Source organism: Schistocerca americana, chromosome 2 (genome assembly GCF_021461395.2).
Source record: "Schistocerca americana isolate TAMUIC-IGC-003095 chromosome 2, iqSchAmer2.1, whole genome shotgun sequence".
NCBI classification, from domain to species: Eukaryota; Metazoa; Arthropoda; class Insecta; order Orthoptera; family Acrididae; genus Schistocerca; species Schistocerca americana.
In genome coordinates, this window is record NC_060120.1 from 113922906 (window position 1) to 113941510 (window position 18605).

The following is an 18605-nucleotide window of genomic DNA, read 5'->3' on the forward strand; positions in this document are numbered from 1 at the left end:
TTCTTAATTTTGATGTGTTGAATAATTTTGAACTCTGTAAATGAATATGTTCATTCTCCTGTGATTATCTGACCTTCTTAGCACTCTGACCACTCCCCGTCCCCAAAAGTGACTGTTAATTGAGGTTCTGCTGTATTCACAAAAAATTTTTTGCTACTTTTCCCACCATTCAGTCAGCATTTGATTACAAATAGATGTTAAACAATTTTCTGTACATAATGTTGAACAATCATTTGTTACTGATGACTCAGATACCTCTTTTGCTCTTTATTCAGCTAAAAAATTGTCTTGAAAAACAAGAAAACAGTCAACCTTTCCATAACATCTTTCACTTCATTAAATGAATTAATTACAAACTCCTGTCTACTAGTTGCATCAGATACAAGAAAGCGCTCAAAATTAACTACAGGGTTGGTTTCAACAACTAAAACAGATTCTAGTTCAGTCACATTTTTACTTTCAGGATGCTCTCTCAGTCATTATTCCTGCCTGATGTTAATTTTTCCACATTAGATTCCATGTTCCTCACAGTTGTTTTTAGAGATAGTGTTCTAGTCTGAATACCCTCTGTCTTTTCCCCAAGATTACAAATGTCACCCAACAGCATTTCCATAGACTGATGAAATCTTCTAGGGCTTTCATCCAGTTGGCTGCATCAAAATTCCACAACACTTTGATAAGTCTCATTTTCATCACATTCTGACTTCACCAGAAGTGATGAGCTTGAAAGTCATCTGAAATGTCACTAAATTTTGGTACAGCCACCCAGATAGCATTCATGTATTTCTGTAGACTGTTCAAGACTTGATACTTTCTTGTCCATAGACTGTTCAAGATTTGTAACTAGCTGATTAAATAATAACTGATTGTTCCATGCCTTTTACATGCTCTTCACTGTCTAATGTTAGCCATTCAATGGCTTTCAATCTTTCCTGATTTTCAATTTGATTCTATTTTATAAACTGAACTATTCCTACAAAATTAAATAAAAAATTCACATCATCATTCCTCTATTCTATGGGTCCAATAATTTTTTTCTTCTTTAATGGTTTTGTATAATTCTCCCTTGTCTGCTAAATCTTCACCCCCGTTGGAATGCAACATGCCTAAAATTGTTCAGGTGTCATATGGAGTTGGAGTAGGTAGACTACAAGTTTTTGTGGTTGTCATTACTTATCTCTATTAACTGTTTGACTGGACTGTGTTACTCTATCTTGAGACAGCAGACTCTGTTCTCAAAGATGCCAAGTCCATACCAGCTGGAAATCTCGGCCACCAGTCACTACAAAATCAGTTCACATGCTGCTTCTTTATCATGCATGTATTTAATCTCCATTATTATATCCCATGTTAGATTTTACTTTAGCAAAGCTTAAAAAAAGCTCACAACACACATAAGCCTTTGTTATTTAGTTCTGTCTTCTGTGAGTCCCCACTGAGAAGTCTTTCTATGACCATTCTCTTGCTTGGCGAGATTTCATAGTCCACAGCAAATCTCCAAGGTCCGACAGTGTTTTTATGGAAACACTTTCACGATAAGCAAGTATCTCCTTGTGCAGGAATCCAGGTTCTTATCACCCCTGCCATGCAGATACACTGCATCCATGTTCACTCTTATGATATGTACAAAAGAAACAAAATTTTCCACACCATGTGGGATCCAAAACAAACACTTACTTATTAAAATAACAAAAATGCTTGCTCAAGGTCATAACTATCATTCATCCATACAATATTTATTGTGCACGGATGGATAAATAAATAAAAACAAAAATAAAAATTGGTTAGAGGTGCAGAGGGAATAACACAGCATTCCCCCAAAGTGATACATCACCCCCGTCTATCTAGTACTGTTTCTATTTTGGGCTCAGTTATTGTCAAGTTTCCTAAGCTTTTACTGCCACATGTGACAATAAAATACAATAGAGCACTGCATAATATAAAATTTGTACTTAACTTCACATATCCATATCCTGCCATCATCAGTGCCGCCAAAAGGATATATGTCCTTCTTTTATATACTCGTACCTCTTTCAGTTCCAACAATATTTATATTTTTGCTCTTGCAACATTTTATCACATTAACACATAAAGTATTAACATCCTGGCTGGTCCCCACACAATGTAATCCCTGTTCACCTTCCATGACATCATAAAATTACAATGTTTGTTGAAAACCTCAGTTCAACAGTGAATTGGTTATCTGGCAGGATACATGTCCTTTGTTCATGTACTCATACATCTTTCAATTCCAATAATATTATATTCTTGCTCTTGTGACATTTTATTGTATTAATACACATAGTATTAACATCCTGACTGATGCCCACATATTTTAATCACTATTCACCTTTCAGGGCAACCGAAAATCACAGTCTTTTAGTGTCTGAAACCTCAATTTACCTGTGAATTGGGTTGGATCACTGTCCTTCAATGCTTAAAGAGCTGAAGATGAAAGGTGATGGCTTAGAATGTAAATCTGATTGTCAATCAGAAAGTTGTAAATAATTATTTAAACTTATCTCGATTTACAGTGGCTTCTGTACTTTATTATTATTATTATTGGCACTGTCATCTTGAGGTATGAACTTTTACTAGATGGTGCAGAAGGTTTTTGTATTCATTTCATGTTACGTATTAACATTACTAATAAAAAGTGGAAAAGTTTGTGTTCACTTTTTAATTCATGCAAGCAGACAAGGCACATTTAACAACACTATTTATGCAGTACAAAAAAGAATGAGTATCCATTTTCACACTTCCGTCAGTGACAACTACCACCTTCTGAACCACGAACAGATAGACTAAAAGTGACCAGCGTTGTTCAGCTTGCAACACAATAATATTTAAATTTATGTATTGATCTGTACATTCAAAGGTAAAAGTTATATGTTGTTAATATTTTATAAAAATTACATTGCAGATGCTTCTCAAATTAAAATAAAAAATTATGTAAATAATAATAATAATAATAATGGTAATTTTTACAACTTAAGAAGTCATCCTTAAAATTAGAAGAGAACATACTCAACACAGCATTTTGAGGTTTGATTCTTATTTTGAAATAATTTACAAGTTTTTATTTTTGTACATAAGTAAAACAATACTCTACAACTCATTTAATCATAAATAAAAAGTGCACATTTTTATGATCTCTGAAGGAAGTCCATGTATTGAGTAGTACATTTACTTGAGTGTATTGAGAAGGACAATATTAAGGGAAAATGAGCCTTTGATGAGTTCCATTACAAGCATAGTGCCATAAGTGAAGAATTGTGTTCCTCTACCACTACAGATAATGCAGGGGAGGAAGCTACTATTGTCAGGAGGACCTGACCTACCCAAGGAAAAAGTCAGTTACCATTAAACTTTCTGTGACAATATTTGGATACTTATAAATCTAGAGTGAGGAAAAGACAGACCTAGAGGCCCATGGTAAACATGATATAACACTGTGGATCATCCACCAGTTGGCCAGCACTCCTGTAGGGTTTTGCCTGCTGAAAAATGGCTACTCCAAGAAGAAGCAGAGAAGATGCTGCAAGATGACATCATTGAGCTCCAGAGAGACCTTGTTCTTCTCCTGTGTCCTTATCAAGTGTTTCTGTGCTGACTACCAACACCTGAACAAAGTCACAAAAAAATTGCCATACATTGATGATACCCTAGACTGCCTGAAAGGAGAAAAGTATCTCTCAACTATGGATATGTAGATGAGCTTCTGGCAAATAGAGGCTGACAGGGCTGATAGGGAAAAGATTGCCTTTATAACATCTTATTGCCTATGTGAGTTAAAAGTTATGTTGTTTGCAGCATGTAATGTCCCAGCCACCTTTGAAAGTATGGTGGAACACCTGCTTTGACACCTGAAATGAATGATGTGATTTGCTATCTGGATGGCATTGTCACTTTTTCTAAGAGCTTTGATGAAAATCTAAGCTTGGTTCAAAATAGTGATGAAGCATTATTAGACAGCAGGCCTCTGCCTGAATTTGAAAAAGAGCCTCTTTACTGCTAAAGGGAGAAAATTAATGGGCACCTAATGAATGGCAATGGAGTCTGTTCTGATCTCAAGAAAATAAGAGCACTCACAGATTTTCTGACATCTTGACACACTCATGATGTGAGAAGATTTCTTGGAAAGTGCACTCACTACCAGAAATTCATAAAAGATTTTTGTACCATGGAATGCTCCTTACAGAAACTACTGCAAGGAGATCCCAAATATTCCTGGAATGATGTGCAAGAAAAATCTTTCCCAGTCCCTAAGGAGGCAATAACATTTTCTCCAATTATAGCACTGCATGGAAAAGTGCCAAGATAGCATTTCATACTGATACTAGCAATTATGGGGCACAGTTATAGTACAAATTCAGGAAGTTGCTGAAAAGGTGATGACATATGCTTCCACAGTACTGTCCAAGTCTGTGATGTACTACTCTACAATAGAGAATGAGTGCTTTGCAGTTATTTGGTCTATCAAAAATTCTAACCAAATTTATTTGACAAATCATTCACTGATGTGACAGACCACATTTGTCTGTGCTGGCCAACTAGCCTGAAGGACCCATTGGGATTACTGACAAAATGGGCACTGTGGCTTCAAGAGTACACTGTCAAAGTTGTATACAAAATTGAATGAAAAAAACAAGGATCTTTCAAGAAGTAGTTTGGTGCAACACAGCAGTGTGGATGAGATCTGTCACTGATGCACTAAATGACTTTGCTGCTGAACAGAGGGACATCCAGCACTGTGCCTTGAAAAACTGACCAAACTGGAATTGTATATGAGGAACTACCATCCAATTGGATAGAAATGTTTACTTGCAATCCCAGCTTATTTAGCGCCAGTTATTCTGGAGTATTTCACAATGCCCCTACATATAGTCACCTGAGATTCATGAAGAGTCCAGGTAGAAACAACTATGTATCAGTGGCTAGGTCTCCACCAATCTGTTAGGCACTGTGAGCCACAGTAAGGAATGCCAATGATGGAAGAACATGATACATTTGCCCTTGGGGCATTTCGTACCGAATCTGCATGCAGAAGTGCCATTCCACCAAATTGGAATCAACCTCTTGGGGAGGATTGCAAAGCTGACAAAGGAGAATTGAGATGATAGTTCTCGCTGACTACCTCTCCCACTACACTATCACCAAAGCTGTGATGACTGCTGAATCTCAGGAAAAAGGAAAGTTCATAGTAAAAGACATCATTTTAAGGAATGAAGCACCCTGTGTGATAATCTCTGATCATGGAAAGATTGTCCAGTCAAGCCTAGTATCTGATGTAATTTCATGCTGCGACATCATCCACAAAAAGACAGTTGCCTACCATCCACAGTCAAATGGCCTCACAAAATTTGTTAGTAAAACATTGGCAGACATGCTTTCATTATATGTTGACATCAAATAGAGAGGCTGGGATACTATACTGCTCGTTGTAACAGTCACATACAACACAGCAAAGCAAGGCACTACAGGCTGTTAGTTAATATGAGGATAGTTATTACTCAAGCAGGATGCTTGGACTCACATATCTGTAATAAAAGTTCATTGATATTCAGAAACAGAAGACTTTTTTCATTCAATGGAAGTCAGAAAAATAAGGAAAACTAAATCACTATTAATGTGAATTTTACAATTTAAAGCTTGGAAAGTGAAGCTGTAACAAACAGATAAATAAAAAATATAAAGTGAAAACGAAGCTCAATGAATATTACACTTTTGCTTGTTTTGATAATTTGGAAAAGATTAGTGAGATACTGGAAAGCAAACAGCCATCATTTTAGTTTTGATTCTGATGCTCACAAGGAGTGGTCTCCAGTGGTGGGGTTGACTTTGTGAAACCATCTAAAAAACATCCGAATTTAGTGTGATGCTCAGTAACACTAAATAATTCATATTTTGCAGAGTGGTTGTCTGGCGTAAATGATAGGGTAGACTTTCATGTATAGAAGGTGGTGAGTTCAAATCTGATGAGGTGTTTTAAATTTCTTTCTATTTTTAAATTTTAATCAAAATGACTTTGATCATTATTTTTATTTCTATTCCTTTGTCATATCATTTTACTTGTCATATCACCTTCTTCATTTGCTCTCCTTTTTCTTCCTGTCCTTCTTTTTCCCCTTCAAATCTTTGTTCATGTGATTTTTAATTAATTTTATGTATTAACTTCAATTTAATGTTTTTCATTTTATCATGCTATTTTTTCATCCATTTGTTCATTACATCCGTTCCTCATTTTTCCTGAATTTCATTTTACTTATGATCCCTCCTTTTGTTTAAATCTTCATCTGCATCATTTTTTCAGGAGTGGAACAGGAATTTAGGATATGTTTTAAACATTTGTATGACAATTACCATCACAAAGAATGCACATCTTGCAACGAAAAATGTTTTTTTGACACCTTTGCATTTCCAATACAAATAGATTATTCCGTCTTTGTTTTTTATATGATAAATCATAATTTCAAATATTTAAATACTGTAATAGGTAAGTATAATTAAATTCTGAGTGAAAAAAGTGAGAACAAATGAAAAAGTTCATATGATAATTAAAATGATATTACAAAGGAATAGACATAAAAAATTATATAGAATTTTAAAAAAAAAAACAAAAAAAAAACGTTAAAACACCTGATGAAACTCAACCCAGAAACTTCAGAACCTGAAGTTCGGACCTCAGGACACCATGTATAATTCCATTTATCATTTATTTATTTGTTTTTATTTTATTTATTTATTTTGGTCAATTACACACAAATGAGGGCCTACTAGGGTGAATGGCTGCAGGGAGCAATTTTTGGAATCTTGAGCTTCATAACTGAATAAAAGCTTTCAAAAAGTTGACTCATCCATTAAGGACCTCATTTGTCAGAATTGCTTTTCAACTTACAAGAAGTGATTCCAACAGTGGCTGAGAGACTGTAGAGAAGAAACATACTATAAATTTGTAGTACTAATAGTATTGATTATTAATAAACTCAATTTTCCAGTAGTTTTAAGTTATATTTTGTAAGAAATTGTGCTTTGTGTCTTGACTCCTACTTCTTTTGCAGCATTCATGACTTGATCCCCCCTCCTCCTTACCGCCCATATGAGAATTCCTGGGTGCGACATTGGGTAGGAATATGGTGATTTCAACTCTCCTCCTGCCAAATATAACTTCAATGTCTTATATACCACACTATATTTCTTGGCTTCTAATATTTACTTTGTATTGTTTAGTGATAAAAGATAAATCTTATCTGAAGTTCTTTTCAAAATTTTGATGATTTAAACAGAGTGATATCAGAAATGTATGAGAAACCATCCTTTTTAGGTGCTGACATGGTTGCAACGTCTCTGCGAACAACTATACCTCGCCCAGTTGTGTTCAAAGCTGATCATCCATTCCTGTTTCTGCTCATAAGTATTGTTAACAAAGCTATCCTTTTTATTGGAAGAGTTCAGGATGTAGAATCAAGGTAAGGTATTTTCTGCTGTTTCCTTTGCTTTAACATAATATTCACATTTATATTTTCTTGCTCACATTAAAATACACTATTTTCCATATAGTTGTGCATGCAAGAATAGATTACCATTTTTTTTAATAGAAGAGCACTGTACAGTAGATAGTCATGCAGGAAACGATGACAGGGGCCACTTATTCACAGAATCACACATAGAAGTGCTTTTGACCTAGTACACTGATTCCTAGTATCAGACTGACTCCTGATTGAAAAATGACTGCCCCTATTTATGGTCTTTATTCAGCCAGGATTTGTCATCATGCTGAAATTCAATCTCTTTTCCAGTACAGCACAAATTGTATCTTTCTTATTACTGGTATCTAGTATTAATTATAAGTGCTCCACTATAGTCAAGTCAGCATAAGAAGATCCCTGACAACTAGCAGCACTGCTAAGGGCATATGACTGTAGATGGAAATAATAGCCATCTGTAGAGCTGTGACAACACTGAGGCATTGCTGAGAGATGTTTACAAAGTCATTTCATGTGACTGGTTGAGACAGGTGCAGGTGTGCGAAGTTGCTGTAGCCAGCCCACTGCAACACTCAGGAAATGTCTTACACCCACTTGATTATAGGTGCATGATAAAACAATAATTCATTTGACAACATATAAAATAAACTTTCCATAATGATCAGCAGCAAAATATTAATTACAGACCTTCCCTGGCACAAATGTGGTTTTCCCTGTGAATAAACAATACGCAAGTTTTGGCTAAGGTAGATCCAGATAAAAAATCTATGCTGCTCTGTTACCAGCTTTTATGTGATGATTGTTTTTCTTTTTGGCTAAAACACAGTTTGTAAAGTGTTCACTAATTGTTGAACTCATTAAATGAATGTAACTTAATCTTAATTAATCTATTTGCACTGGAAGTAACTTGTATGTTTACAGTTGCATAATCTGAGAGTCTACCATATGCATCTGTGAGCAATACTGCTTTTTTTTTTTTTTTTTTTTTTTTTTTTCCAGGTGAATTTTGTTATTTAATTTCAGGAATGTTTAAAGAAAGTCATGAATTAGATTAGATTAATACTTGTTGCATATATCATGAAAACAGCACTTCACAATGAAGTGGAAACTATCAGTTTAATAAAAAGATTACTAATTTATATCTCAAAATTCATCTACTGAGCAGAAGGAGTTGTCATTCAGAAATTCTTTTAATTTGTTTTTCAGTGCTGGTTGGCTGTCTGTCTGACTTTTGATGCTATTTGATAAGTGATGAAAGATTTTAGTGGCAGCATAATTCAGCCCTTTCTGTGCCAATGTTAGATTTAACCCAAAATAGTTAAGATTAGCCTTTCTCCAAGTGTATTGCAGCTATGCACATTGATATTGCTTTTGAATTGAGATGGGTTATTAATAACAAATTTAATAAGTGAATATATACATTGTGAAGTTACTGTGAATATCCCTAGTTCCTTGCCTGCAAAATGACCGTGGCAGGCCTCCAGCTATTATTCTGATTACGTGCCATGAATACTTGTTTCCTTAATGATGAATTAACTGAAAACAGTGAATTAAAATAGGCATAGTAAGCTAATATATTTATAAGGTTATTGCCAAAATTTGCAGTAATGCTAATAGCATACATAGTTGGACTCAGACATTTCAGCAGATCACCAATGTGTTTCTCCAATTCAGTCTCTCATTGGTGTAACAGCCAAAAATTTGGAATGTTGTGCCTTAGCTACAGAGTCCATGCTTATTAATGGTGTTGTGCCATTTCTTGTGCAGAAGTGAATATACAGTTTTATCCAAATTGAATGACAATCCATGTGCAGAGACTCACTTAATAATTTTCTGAAAGACATATTCACAATTTCCCCAGCTAATTCTTGTTTGTTGAGTGTGATTAATATACTTGTATCATCAGCAAACAGAACTAGCTTTGCATCTTCATGAATATAGAGCAGTAAATCATTAACGTATATTAATGACATTCAGTTATTCAGAGCATCTAATAAATTGCAGCATATGATTCTACTTGTCAGGTTTGACCAGTGATGTCATAATTGACCCAAAAATGCTACACACAGACAAAATTTCAACACAATGTTACACTGAGTTTTTTCAAAACAACAGTAATTATTCACAAACAAATGAATATACTATAGAAATAAAAGCTAACACACATACATACTACAAATTACAATAGTTTGTGTGAGTAATTACTGAACCATGAATTATATCACAAACTAGATACGATTTTCATAAAAGAAATGGAAATACCATACATGAAATAAATTAAAATCATAGCTTACACAAGTAACTAAAACAGCCACAGACAGCCTCTGACATCTACTGTAATCCCAGTATTCCGCATTGTAATCTCACGACATTATTCGTAATGCAAAGGGTTCAAATCGGCTCTGAGCACTATGAGATTTAACATCTGTGGTCATCAGTCCCCTAGAACTTAGAACTACTTAAACCTAACTAACCTAAGGACACCACACACATCCATGCCCAAGGCAGGATTCGAACCTGCGACCGCAGCAGTCACATGGTTCCAGACTGAAGCGGCTAGAACCGCACGGCCACACCGGCTGGCTATTATTCGTAATAATAAATATTTAATCTAATGGGACTACCTTGGAAAAGTGGGGGTTTTGGGCAAGGGCAAACTAAAATCTAACACAACAATGGAAAAACCATGCATACAGTAAAGTAATTGGATAGATAAAAAGTTACTCACCAAGCAGCAGTATGAGAACACACATATAAAAAGTATTAAGTTTTCAAGGTTTCAGTGTGAGTGGCTCCTTCTTCTGACAGAACTGTTGAAAGGTAAGGAAGAGGGATGAAGGAAAAGGACTGGTGAGATTTAGGAAACAGGGTATAGTTTGGAAAAGTTGCACAGAAACCCAGGGTAGGAGGCACTTACCATATGTGAAGTGAAGGAATCTGTTTTCAATCTTTTGTGCTAGTCCTCTTGTTTATTTATCTGTACCACCTGTATTAACAAAGATCTTGCCTCTACATCTTTTCTAGTACTGATTTACATGCATGTAGATCAGTCCATTATTATTTATGAATTTGCATATAGGAATTTGTTAACACTTCACCACACTGCAGGACCTTCTCCCAATAGCCTTTCATGGATTTATTTGCAAATTTGACAGCTATTTTCTTTCCAACCTTCACTTACATTTCTTATATGTATTTATTTCGCTTTTTGTGCTTTCATTTTTCACCAAACTGCTCTGATCAACTTTTACTGCCATCTTTTGCATTACTTTATTACAGTCTCTCTATTGACTTCCTCTTTCCATTTGCCCAGTTTTTAAAATTTTGTCTGTTTTCATGACGCTCCCAATCGATTTTTTTCTTTTCCAGTCATAATTTATAGATGAGTTCATCAGCATACTCCCACAAGTGCTGATGTGCACCTTGTACCCATGTGTGGAGTTCTGGGCAATTTCCTCCCTCATTGCACATTTTCATTATCATGGATAACAAGATCAAAGGTGTGTTGGTCTTTTGGTAATGCGTGCTTGGGAACTGGGTGACATCTCATCACTTTTTCTCAGCAGTTCATTCCTATTTCTCTGCATCATCCACAGGTGTTTCCTCATGGCTGTTTACCATGACCTGTGACACAGCATTGCTACTGGTCGTCATTGTTTTGACTTCCCACTTCTCTGTCGTCTCCTTCTTATTATGAGCGCTATTGCATAGCATCTCGAAATTCTTGTTGGTTTCTTTAAAAAAGTCTCTTGCACACCAAAATTAAAATAATGGAAACTAAGAAAACACAGCATCAAAAATTTTTGATTATATTACATATGCTAAACAACAACTAAAAACATAAGAAAAGTAGAGCCATTACAACAATGGATCTAACCAAGCATGCGATTCCAATAGACTGAAAGGTTAAAAAAATTGCAAATAAAATACTGCACTAAACCAACAAAAGAATAGAGTATCTCATATTACCCCTCCCAATAACAGATTTTACAGCCCCTGAGAAGTATTAGTAAAGCCCTCCACATAATCTGAATATTGTGGTTAATTAGCAAATGTTTGTCCCGCCTACAGCCCAGCCACTTTCAACAAAAAAAACTGTCAGAATCCTCTTAGACATACTCTCTTGTCAAAGAAATTAGAACCAATTTAGTACAGTTTGGCACTGCCTAAAACTGACATCTGCACTATCTACCCCCCTCCCATCCCCCCCAGAACTTACTGCCCTCAAAAACTGAGAGCTGAACAACATCATGCTCTCTTCCACTCTTCAACTTGAACTCTAACCCCCCTCCCAATGAACCCATATACTTAATAAACTCCTCATAAAACGTCTGACAAAAATCAAATGGTCCACAATAGCACCACAAAATGCACAGGTTCATGCATGGCAAAACATTCAGATGATTTGCAACAAAAATGATAAGTCAGTATGATGATGACCTCCAAATTCAGCCTTGTCCTTTCAAACCAAGAGTCTCTTCTCCGAATGTTCGGTTAATCTGAAAATGAAAAATGTTAGATTAAGTATGGAAAACTGTGCAGTTCACTGCTGTACATACACACTATTTTAATTTGCGCAGTACAGTAAACCTGTATTAGAAAAATTGGCAAGAAAACATTAGATTTAAACAATGCATAACAACGAAAGAAAAGCTGTCAAACTTACTAAAATACAATGGACATTTTATCCCTACTTTTTAGATGACAAAAAGCCAGTCATTGTTTTTTAACGTAATGAAGACAGTCTGTGATAAGATGCATAGTTGCACCATCGTCTCATAAATGTCAAATCAGCAGGTGTAGCAGTTGACTGTTGCTCCAAATAACGTAGTGAGAGGTCAAGGGCTTCTGCTGCATCACTGAGTGGCACCAGCAGTAAGGTTCTCCACACATACCCCAACCGCTGCCATCCACTCATCTACGTCTCCTTCACTAGCTTTTTCACATACAGTGATTGTCTGTATCATTTGTAGTTGATTTTCCTCTTCATTTTCAACTAGGTTGTCCTGAAATTCAAGAGAGGTCCACAGTTTTCTCCACGATTTTCTCAGAGTATTTTCTGAAATATTCTGCCATGCCTCAGCAGCCCAATAAACAACATTCCTCACATTAGTCTTTTTTATTTTGTCCACTAAAGGAATGCTATCATCTTGGATTAGCATTGTTAAAAATTGTTTTCTGTAAATCATTTTCAATGTTTGCAGTATATCCTGGTCCATCAGCTGTAGAAGTGGTATAACATTCAGCAGCAAAAACTTCGCCACAATTTCTCTATCACATAATTCCTCAGAGCTGGGGTGAGATGGTGCATTACCAATCAAAAGGATTGCATGGGGAGACAACTTATTTTAAGAAAACCATTGAACAGAGGGAGCACGCTGGCCATGAAACCATTCCTTGAACAGCTTACCATCCATCCATGCTTTTTTCTGGTTGCGATAATATACAGGTAGGGACTTCATGTTGCAGTTTTTAAAAGCTCTGGGCCTAGCAGATTTGCCCATCAGCATTAAAGGCTGCTTGTGATTACCAGCAGCCTTGCTGTACACTAATAAAGTCACGATCTTTGCACATTTTAAAACCAGGAGCACGGTCTTCTGCTCTTGATGCCGGGCTTTTTGTTCACAATGCCCTAAAATTAAGGCCAGTCTCATCAGTGTTATAAATTTGTTGGGGAGAATACTTTCCCTCTCTTACCATTTTTTCAAACTCACCCAAGTATTTCTTCACTGCATCACAGTCAGAAGAAAGCTCTCCAGTAATTGTTATCTGCCAGATTCCATGACATTTTTTGAATCTGTCCATCCAACCCATACTCGTACTAAAAGACTGATCACCATTCATTAACTTGTTCAGGTAAACAGCCTTCTCCTGAACCAGTGCTCCAGGCAAAGGAGTTCCCCTTTCTCTTTCCTGCATAAACAAAAGTAAAAGACCTTCATCCACTTTATCATACTTTATCACACTTAACTCTTGTAAGACAAGGAATTCTAAGGGCTGCGTATGGCCACATATACCCACATGAATGGTACACCTTCCTGTAGGTTTTACATACTTCCCGTTTGCCACCTTCATCAGAGAAGTTTTGTTGTCGACAAACACGGTTTTCTGCAACTGATGACAGTACTTCTCTTAAATGACTGAATATGATGCTCCAGAGTGCACAAGAGCTTGGGCTGGTTGGCCATCCATGAGGATATCAATGTAGTTTCCATCATTTTTGTAGTGACTGATGACAGAGAATATTTCTCATCAGTGGCTTCACCTCCAAGGAAGTTTGCGACCTTTAGTTTTCCAGGTTGTGGCAGCTAGGTGATTGGCTGCAGCTTCTAAATGGTGATGGAGACCTTGATCAGTGTGTTGGGGAGCGTCCTCTCCAGCGGACAGCTTGTGATGATGGTGACCTACATTGTCCTGCACCCACACCTTCTCGTTCGTCTTTGTCGTCACGGAGTTGGCATTGGTTAAGATTGGTCTGCTGTCTTATAGCATGAATGTCGTCACATATCCGCCACCTTTCTCGACAATAGTGCACCACTTGTCCCAGTCATCCACAGTGGAAACATACTGGTTGGTTATCCTGGGTCCTTCCAGATGTCAGCCTTATTGGGTGCCCAAACAGGTACCTCATGCGGCATTGTAGGAATCTAACTCCGCCAGGGTCTCAACTTTTTCACCATTTTAAAGGGAATGAAGGACAAGAGATTGGGTTCAATGTCTGTTCCACTTCCTCCCTTATGACCTCTTGAAGCGTCTTGGTTTTTTGCTCGCTCTGCAAACCAAGTGCCTTCTGAACTTCCTCTCTCACTATCTGACGAAGAACACTTGTGAAATCAGTTGCTTCCTCCATCACAGACATCGATACTATGTTTGGAAGCCATTCAAAGTTCTTCCATCTAATTCTCTTTTGATGCATTGTCTCGATATACTGGCACCATTTTATGAAGTCATCTGCTGTAGAAACCTCCTTCAGGAGAAGGGCTTGATACATGTCCTCAGCAACATCCTTCATTTATTTATTTATTTATTTAGTCCTTCAAATCCTACATGTATAGAATGTATACAAGGATATTGGACATGGTTAGGTCTTTACAAGATAAAATACGGTTTGTATTGCATTCCTAAGGACTAGATATTGAAGTAATTTAGCAAATAATCTCATATACAACAAACATTAGAGGCAACATACAAAGTAGAATATTCATAATGCATCTTTATTTTTGCTGTATGTTTTCTAGATACTCTGTCAGACTGTAAAAGCAATGTTCAGCTAGATATGCCTTTAGTTCAGCCTTAAAACTACTGAAATTACTTTCTGATTTAATATGGTTAGGAAGATTATTGTAAATTTTTATCTCAATACGTAGAGTGCCTTTTTGGTGCAATGATGTTCTCCTCTGTTTCATGTGAAGGTGAGATATTTGCCTGGAATTGTATGCATGTATATCTTCATTTTTTAAGAAGACATATGGGTGTCTATCAATATATTGTTTGATGAAAGCTGATTTTTCATAGATAAAAATGCAAGGAAGAGGAAGAACTGACAGTTTTTTGAATATGGGTCTGCATGATTTCGTATTGTTCACCCCTTCAATAATTCTTCATATCCTCTTTTGCATCCTGAAAAGTTTAATATTTGTTGTTGCATTGCCCCAGAGGATTATGCCATTTTTAATTACAGAATGCACATAGGATTAGTATACATTCAACAGGCTGGCTTTGCTGCAACAAGTTTTTAAGATCCTTATCATGTAGCAGGTTTTGCTTAGTTTTCTTTGCAAATATTCAATGTGTACCTCCCATTTTGTGTTGTTCTGGAGCCAGAGTCCCAGAAAGTTTGTGCTGTCAACACTTTCAAGAACTCTGTCCCTTAGTTCTATTTGCATGTTTGGGTGGTGTCTTCCATTTAGATTATAGGAGCTCAGTGCTTCTGTCTTTTCTTTGTTTATAATTAACTTGTTATAGCTGAAACACTGTTCTACACTGTTCATTATTTGGATAGCGGAGTCTTTTAGTTTTTCTTCTGTTTTACCACTAATAAGGAAGCTTGTATCGTCTGCAAATTGGAGGGTAGTTTGGCACTACTTGTTGTACATTATATCACTGACATAGAGGAGAAACAGAATGGGTCCTTTTACTGATCCTTGAGGGACACCATATTTCACATTTTCACATCCTGAATAGTAGTAGCTGATTTTGTTATGGTTAATATATTGCACTTCAACCATGTTTTGCGACCACATAGGTATGTCCTGAGCCACTCATTGGATATACCTCTAATTCCTAATAGGTCAAGCTTCTGCAGTAGGGCATTATGGTCAATGACGTCAAAAGCTTTGGATAAATCAAGACATATGCCCATCACAAACTCACTTGCATCCAGGTTAGTATGGTATATGTCCAACCTCATCTTCCTCCTTCATTCTAGGATCCACTATTTTACACAGCTCCAAGACGTCTTGAATATATGATGCTGTAGTTTCTCCTGGATGCTGTGTCCTGCACTTTAATTTATCTTCAGCTTTGCACTTCTGTCATTGTGTGTTGCTGAAATACTTACGCTTTGCTGCCTGGAATACTTCCCAGCTTGTGAACTTCTCCTCATTGTTCTCATACCATTGCTTGGCAGTGGCCTCCAAGTAGAAAAATATGTTAGCCAAACACACGGTGTCATCCCATTGGTTAAATTTGGCTATACACTCATATACCTTCAGCCAATTGTTTGGATCTTGGCCATCATCACCAGAGAACCTGGAAGTATGTCTTGTGTGGTGGCACACAGTTGCTGTCATCGTAACATCCTCTTCTTCTTGTGTATCTGATAGATTGTGATCTGTTGAATATGGCTGGAACTTGGGTTTCTCACCACATAAACGGCGGCTCTGTTGTGGCCTGATGGGAGCCACTGTGTTGTCGATAATGTCTGATACCCAGCATTTCCACCAGAGTAATGTCACATAGAAGAAAGTGTAATTAGATGAATGATGAGCACTAACTTCACTTAACGAGGGTTTATTCAGCATTCACACATACAAGAGCGTGGAGCAAACTGCCTCTGGCCAGAACACGTACAGTACATATACAGCTACAGAACATTCCAGTACAATGATTCTTGGCTTTTGTGGATACTTCTAGAATGTACTGGAACCAAATATAGAAATTAAAATTTTGCAGTCTGCGTAAGTTTTGAACCCACAACCCTCCATGCAACAGTTTAGCATCGTAACCACTACACCATGGTGCTACTCAGCTTCTTTTGTGACAATATTACTGACCTCTTTAACATCCCTGATTTTCTTCCAATTTTTCTTGATAGTTATGTCCCCACTGTTTTTCATGTCTACACCTTCCCTCTTTTTCTTTATGCCTGACCGTATGGTCTTTGTGGAATTATTAGAAGGTATAATTCCTTACAATATGGCTGCTTGCTTTAAATATGATTGATGTAATCCTAGAATACAATTAAAGATACAAAAGCTCTAGGGTGCTCAAGCACTTGCCATTTATAGTACTGACGTAACTTATCCATGAATTCTTTAATGTTGACAGACTCCAACTTTTGCTTTTGCAGCAATCCAGAAGTTCTGGGCCCTACCAGTAGCTGTCAGTATCTGTGACATGGGTCCCTGTAAGATCATGAGGTAAGCATTTGGAGTACTGATTCAACCATTATCAGATGCTGGAAATGAAATGAGAGATGAATGGGATTGGTGATAATAGCATGAGTTACAATACAAGATGTGCAACAAGTTTTTTTAAAACTGCAGACGTTAGTACACTGTCTGTCTCTGTAACACCTCAAATTCTTACTGGGGTTGTAATTGACACAGGTTGGTATAGCTCTTCCATGTAAATTTCAGTTAGACAAAAATAACAATAGTTTTATGTTCAAAATGATCATCATCAATTTTTTGTAAACTCTGAGTACTAAGAGTGACAATTTGAGACTGGATAGTGATATTTTATTCATTATAGGAAAGATTATGATAGTCTATGGATAATCTAAAAGTATAAACTGAAGGAAGACAATGAATACAATCTGAATAACTGATTTAAAAAACAGGTTTCTGTTTGCTGGAAAGTTAAAGTACAGTATGAAGTCATTTAAGACAGTTGTAGTTTGAATGACACAGTAAATTACTAGTCCCAACATAATTATCTTGACATAGTTGTCATGTGTAAGGCAACTGCAGACAATTTTTGTAATGGCACTGCAGATAAATTATGACGCTACCAGCCTGCAAGATGTGATTGCTTTTGGTGGGACATACACCTGTTGACCATGAAATATTGCCAGCGGTGAAGAGCACTTGGCATAGTCAGTCTTTGCCACAGTCAATGTCTTGCATCACATAGAAGGAAAAGATTCACAGAGTTTTCTTGTAAATTTCATGTAAGCTGAAAGTTGTTTTCTGCAGAAAATGGTTTTTCAAGTTCATGAATGTGTTTACAAATGCAGTGTATGTAAAAGTGTTATTACTTACACTGATAAATATTTGTTCTGCTCAATATTCCATTCATTAGTTATGGAAAAATATTTCAATAACAGGAAAGATATGAGAAGGATTTACTCCAGAAAATTTTATTCAGAAAATTCAGTGACAAAATCAGTTTTGTATCTTTTTCTACTTCTTCTTCCCTCTTTCTTCCTAGGCTAAAGGCCATTTCTTTCAGTATCCCATAGCCTACCCTGAGGTTGTCACACCATATTTTGCTTTGGACACCCAATATTTCTTTTACCAGTTGGTAATTTACTTCTTATGATTTTCACAAACTTCTGTCCGTACATCCTGTCTATGTGTTCATTTCATTCATGCTTTCTCTTATGTACCCATTCATTAATGGAGTCCACTTTACATCCTTTTCCAACGCCTTTGCTTCTCTCTCTATCTTTCAGTGTCTACCATATAATCCTTTGCAGAATTTTCATTTCCATGGTTCCCAAACACCTTCATGTTTATGATGTTTCTGGCCTTGTGTCAGCTGTGTACATCATAGTAATTGGTCTCGCTATTGTTTCGTATATTCTTGCTTTTTTGCCTCTTTTCCTGTGTGCTTGTTTTTCCAAACAGTATCATTTAAACAGCCTGACACTTTATTTGCTTTTATTACTTGTTC

The 18605-nt window shown here is 36.5% G+C and overlaps 1 protein-coding gene across 1 annotated transcript in view; it reads left to right on the top strand.

Annotated features, from left to right (window-relative positions):
* LOC124596263 (serpin B6-like) overlaps positions 1 to 18605 on the top strand; it is a 253035-nt gene that overhangs the window by 215753 nt on the left and 18677 nt on the right. Inside the window, exons 8-9 of the mRNA XM_047135338.1 lie at positions 7325 to 7469; positions 17059 to 17128. Of these exons, the coding sequence (XP_046991294.1) occupies positions 7325 to 7469; positions 17059 to 17104 (191 nt within the window). The 3' untranslated portion in view covers positions 17105 to 17128. The remainder of the gene's footprint in view (positions 1 to 7324; positions 7470 to 17058; positions 17129 to 18605) is intronic.